The following is a 6,313-nucleotide window of genomic DNA, read 5'->3' as shown; positions in this document are numbered from 1 at the left end:
AGAGCAATGCTGCAGATTCTCACATAATTCCCTTCTTCCAGGAAATAAAGCCCCTGTGTACTAACAGCTTAATGCACACTGATGTCTTTGGTGCGAAAAAAGAAACAAAAAAAGAAAGAGAAATGTCACTTTTACTCACTGAATAATACATCTACATTAGCGTGGGCCATCGGAACCGTTTTCTCAGATCAAAGCTTTTTTGGTTCCGTTTCAGGTCCTGAGTATCTGTGCAAAATTTGAGCACGATCGGTTGCGTATTTGCGACTTTGCGCATTGCAATTGAAATTTGTATGGGATTTTACATGGAAAAACACACTTTTTTGCATTTTTGTCATAAGTTGAAAACGTTTGTCTGAAACTCTTTAATCGATACTGTAAAATGATAGCCTAGGATGTTCTAAAAAACTTTGTTGAAGACCGCAAAAAGCGATCCGATGCTTGTGAAAATAGTTATAAGCAACGAACCGCATGCATGTGTTTATGTTTTAACTTGTAAAAGAATAACAATAGCAACATAATCATGCTGTTTCGGCAAGCAATACCAAAGCTATAACTTTTTTCATAAGCATCAGATCACTTCGCGGTCTTCGACAAAGTTTTTCAGGACACCCTAGGCTATGTTTTCACTTCATCGGTTACATGGCTTTAGAAAAAAATGAGCTTGTCATGAGAGAAATGCAAAAAAGTGTGTTTTTCCATGTAAAATCCCATACAAATTTCAAACGCGATGCGCAAAACGTAGGTATAACCGATCGTGCCCAAATTTTGCACACTTATTTGGGTCCTAAAATGGGGTCAAAAAAGCTTTGATCTGATGGGATACCATTGAATTTTTCAATTTTCCATGTAAACGATGACCCACTCTAATCTACATATTATTCCGTACGGAAAATCAACAACATGACTGACAACATCGCATGACAGTGCCATCTGTTGTCAAATCTTCCTGGCTGCGAATTACTTATCAACGGCGAACGCTTAAGTAATAGGGTAATTTGCCAATTGTTGCACGGCTAAAAATTCGCCAATTATTGCACACCCCATAAGAAAAGCATGACGTGTGCAACAATAGGCGAGTTTTTAGCCGTGCAACAATTGGCAAATTACCCTATTGATTGCAAAAGTTTTACGTGAACATTTTTTATTCTTCAATCACTTAACCTAATTTACAGCTCTTTTTGTCCACTGGGGCACTGCGTGAGCGATTTCAATTGGAAGCTGTACTTACACTTTGTACAGCGCCTAAATGTATTCTATTCTAATTCTAGTAGATCGAACTGGTTTCCGTTGCGCTGCTTTCACTTTCTACCCTATCATGGTAGAATGATGAGCACGAGGATGTTGATGTGTGGCTCTTGTTCCTTTTCCAGTCCGATTGGGAGTCCGTTATGAGTTGCCGTTAGCCGATATACAGGTTTCCGGGTCCGTTTGAGCATATGCTATGAAGAAGGTCAGGTGCCAGCCGCTCTCGGAGGGTAGAGCAACTGACGGAAAATTGCAAGTGTCGGGACTGGGATCGATCCCATGACCATTCACTTATGAAGTAAACGTGTACCCACTACGCTACGGGCCCCGAAATACGTTAACATTGTCCTATCTTTTTTCACAGTACTTACCAGGTGGAAACTAGCCATAAGGATCATAAGATTGCTAAAGTCACGGTGGTGTCCGTAATTGTATGCATTTAATTGTATGTTCTTGGCGCCTTTCAGAAAGTCATTGAAATCATTACTTGGCAATATCATATGTAGGGTCTGGGACCATTTGGGCAGGGGCACCTATTTTGGGCACTTGCTGCTGTAGCTTAGCCAGTTTTCAGCCAATTGACTTGAATTTTGGAATACGATAAGATACGCACAGTATCTAGCCATGAACAAAATTTCATATCAATTGGTTTGAAATTGACTTAGTTATATCAGCAAGTGCCCAAAATAGGTGCTCCTGTCCAAATGGCCCCAGACCCTACCTATGTACGTAAAATTATAACAATTGTTCGTCAATAATCATTGCTGTATTCTATGGTTTCGATTATTGTTTTATAAAATTAGGCTAGGTGACGGTTAATTTCAAAAATATATCCTCGGTTCGCAAACAAAATATTATAAACAGAACAACTTCTGCAAATGAAATAAAATACGTTATTAATGACTCTTTGTAGTAGCTTTTCCATTTTCCTATTCAGGATAATAATGTGTTATTACACACAGGAAACCTAGATTAAATTGATGAATGTAATGGAAATAATGGAACGCAAATAAATATAATTGAAATGATAATTTAATTATTCTATTTGAATTTCAAAACTTATGTTCTAGATGACTAAAAAAGCTTTCTCGAAAAAAAAAACTATTGCACCTTTGAGTTTCATGCAAATTATAATTCGACAAACAGCAAGAAATAACAAATCGAAATATAACCTGATAACACTAGCGATACATAAAAAAATATAATGATTTCTGTTCAACACATCAATTAAAATAAACTCAATTCTTCCTACAATGCTTCATGAGCTTCCGCAGCTTGGCCGGCCGAATTCGCTTCTTGGAAGCATTGCGTCGTGTTTCGCTTGCACTTCCACCCAAAATCGTCGACAGCAGATCGCACAACCGACAGGTCCGCTCATCGTGGGGGCCATCATCGTCCAAGTCCTTGGCCGTCTTCCGAGTCCATTCGCCGCGCATCGCCGGTTTGATCTTGAGCAAGCGTGATCCCGGCACCATCAGATCCGACGGCAGCGGAGCCGTCTCGTAGATGTCGTGAAAGGGAAATTTGGAAAATGATTGCATGAGCGGAGCGAAATACTCATCCGATGCTTCCAGGGCTGGCCAGGACACTTTTGTACAGCTAACAACGGTCATCAGCAGTGTGGGCACACACAGCAACAATACGGGCAGCCGCTGAAACGAAACAATAAACCAATTTGCACCGAGTAGTGTCTTGACGGAGTGATCCTGACCTTCGCAAGCGGTGGATACGAACCATGTTTTTCCGATGATCGATCGCCGACTGTCGACGATCAACAGCAGCTTGTTCCGCGGAATACGGCACATGTTTGGCGAAAGGGCCAGCGTGTATCCGCTTTCGTCGCGAGACTGACTACCGACTATAGACTACACCCGAATTGTTTGGGGTTTCGGTCAGCTACCTTAAGCATAACAATTCGTTCACCACCGGTACGGCTGAGATGGAAAGAGCACGCACTTCCGTCGTTGGCCTTGCCTTTGGTGGTAACTGTTCTGAAAGAGTCATCTGGTGGGATTGCGAATGTCATGTATTTAGATGCGAGAACTGATAATATGTTGTCCAGATTTGTACGTAATCGTAGGGTGAATGGTCACTGCAGATGCGTTACACAACATTTATTGACATAAGTGAGCATTCTTGCGTATGTAAACTATTTTTTTTCGGTTTTATGCAACCAGGTTAGCAAAGCACGTCCAAGCATTTATAGTTCCTGTCTTGTATAATAGATGTTCCGCAAACTATGCTTGCCCAAGCAGGAGACAATAGCTCTGGCATGTAAAGTCGAAGATATCCAATACCTTCAACCGGACGAAGATATTAAAGAGCCATGCATAAAAGGTAATATACATTTATGCATTCCAGTACGGTAATTCAGTTTTATATAGCTCATTTCGGTATCATAATGACCTACTTTTCCACACTCATTCAACAACAACTGAATACATGCTGCATTATGAAAAATCATTCCATAAAAATGGGTATGCAACTCGTTGCAAAACTCGATGTTTACAGCACTCTTTGTATTTATCCAACTCGGCAAGCCTGATTGGATAAATTAACGATTGAAGTGGAAGAAAATCAACATTCATCGACCCAGAAAAATTCGTTAAGTGTTCTCCGAATGAAATTATGTTGGAATTTGTGAAGGGGTTATAGCGATGATCATTGGAGCATGCAAAAAAAATCTGGAGTCATCCTTAGAGAACTTAATAAAGAAAATTCTGTGAGAATTTCCAATGGATTCTCGGAAGAAAATTTCCGCAGATATCCTAAAAGGAGCTCGTGAAGAAACCCGTAAAAGTTCTCCAAGAAATACCTGGAAAAAAATTTGAATAAACCGCTGGAGGAATTTCAACTAGAATCCATGAAAAAAAAAATCCTATGACATCTTCATAGAAAGTTATGATGCATAATACAGAACTACTACAAGGCATACAATGGAAGATTATATATACAGAAATTTTGAAGAAATATCCAAAAGACTCCCTGAAGTTGTTCCTGCAAGAACTCTCGGAAATTTCAATTTTCTGTGGCTCGACTATCATTCATTTCATTTATTTAGTTTTAGTAGATAGGGTATTTTTTCAATTATTGCACGGCTAAAAACTCGCCTACTGTTGCACACTCCATATTATTCTTATGAAATGTGCAACAATTGGCGAATTTTTTGCCCTGCAACATTTGGAAAATTACCCTATTACATCAAATTCAAGATAAAATTGAATCAACAATATTTCTCCATAATACACTAAAACCTGCATGTTATTTCTATGTACTTTTAATTTATGCACCTTTTTAATGCCCTGCATAAAAAGAGGGAGAGCTACTCAGAACAAACATTGTGCATGAGAATATTTATAAATGACGAGAACTATTGCAACGGCGACCAGTGTTTATAGGGATGAGCAAAGGAAGGTCGCCGGGGAGTTTCAGGGGTTCCCAAGGGGTTTCCGCGGGGATCCAGAAGATCTCAGGGCAGTTTTCGGGGGTCTGAGGGGAGGGGTTTTCGAAAGCATTGCAGAGAGTTTCAGAGGATTTTCGACGGTAACTATTGGCGGCCAGGGGCGTTTATAGGGGAGAGGAGGGAGGTTGCAGGGGCGTTTCAGGCGGTCTCAGGCGTTTCAAGGGGGTCCCAATTGGTTTCAGGGGGATACCAGGAGACCTCAGATGTGATTCAGGCGGTCCCAGCAGGCTGTCACCTGCTACAAAATAGCATGCGACAGATTTTTATATAAATGCCGTGGAATGGATGATCCCAGATTAAAAGGAATGTTGGGGTTCCCAATTATGTACCGCAGAGCACTCACCAACAGAACCACAGAACCCATCGTCGATAGCCCATCGAAGATCGGCGAAACACTCAAATGAGTAACTACCTGTCTATGCGGTGGGACAACAGACCATTAGGCCGGTCTCACAAATCTGGCTACCTGAAACCCGATGCACAGAACTCAGTTAAGATCTAATTGTACTAAAACTGATCGTTGAAAGAAACCTCTCAATTGCCGAACAACCTTTTTTATCGTGCAGTGGTGGATATAGATCTGTGTGAGAGTAGAGTTCAATCCTCTAAACCAAACTATCTACGATTTGTACGATTAGTTCCGATTGACCCGTTCTGCACCAAAGAACACAAGATTGTGTTGAAGAATACCTCAAACAAGTGCGGTGAACAAGATTAAGTCCCCTGTGGGGTTATTAGATAGTTTCTTTCTTTCGGAACTTCGCATGCGTAGCATGTGTAGTATGGAGTAGATAAAACGTGCAATGAGATCGGTAAGAAACCCAATAAAAGTGAAGTGGCCAGAACCATTATATATCCGTTGATCCCACCCTAAGCCTATTTGTTAATGCCACCGAATGTGTCGTCGTGGGAGATCCGGTGAAGGCCAAGGTCGGCAAACTGCATGTGCGGTCCGCAGTCGTGCCGTGAAACTGCCTGGCTGGCTCCGGTGTACACCGTCCGGGGCCCGATGACTTCGCCGTTGGGATACACGGATATACTTTTACACACATACAACACTAGCAGATAAGTAAAACCATTTAGAATTAAGTTGATTTGGGGGGATTAATAAAGGGGTTTTTGCATGTAAAATTTCAATATTCTTTTTTCATCTGGTGATTTCACGGGTCAGAATCGTTAAGCAAACTTTTGAGCCAAGCCGCGAACCTGTTCAGGCTGTTTTCTGGTAGAACAGCACTTCTGCACGTGTTCAACTAAATAGGATTTTTTCAATTTTTGTCTCATGCCAGTGGGAATTTTTCCCCGTGTGACAAGGTTTCAGAGGGATACCTGGCAATCTCAGAAGTGTTTCAGGGGGTTTGGAGGCGTTACAGGTATGTTTTCGAGGGTTTCCGAAGGTCTCACGTGCGTTACATGGGGTCCGAGTGGGTCTTAGAGGGGTTCGGAGACGTTTTTGGGGGTGAAGATGCGTTACATTGGGTCCGAGAGAATTTATGGGAATTTTGAAAGCATTTCAGGAAGTTTAAGAGCATTTTCGGCGGGATTCAGAGGCGTTACGGAGGAGTTTTTGGAGTGTCTCAGATGCGTTACTAGGGGTCCGAGCGG

General features: G+C 41.5%; 1 protein-coding gene across 1 annotated transcript; it reads right to left on the bottom strand.

Moving 5' to 3' along the window:
* Positions 1 to 2,483: 2,483 nt before the first annotated feature.
* Positions 2,484 to 3,271, bottom strand: LOC109424000 (uncharacterized). The gene is made up of 3 exons (XM_019699062.3): positions 3,146 to 3,271; positions 2,980 to 3,096; positions 2,484 to 2,897 (listed from the first exon to the last, which is right to left on the bottom strand). Exons 1-3 carry the CDS (start codon positions 3,269 to 3,271, stop codon positions 2,484 to 2,486), a joined length of 657 nt encoding a protein of 218 aa, XP_019554607.3.
* Positions 3,272 to 6,313: the final 3,042 nt, after the last annotated feature.

Source organism: Aedes albopictus, chromosome 3, assembly GCF_035046485.1.
Source record: "Aedes albopictus strain Foshan chromosome 3, AalbF5, whole genome shotgun sequence".
Lineage (NCBI taxonomy): Eukaryota > Metazoa > Arthropoda > Insecta > Diptera > Culicidae > Aedes > Aedes albopictus.
Note: the sequence above shows the minus strand (reverse complement) of the source record. Positions and strands in the feature narration are given on the sequence as shown.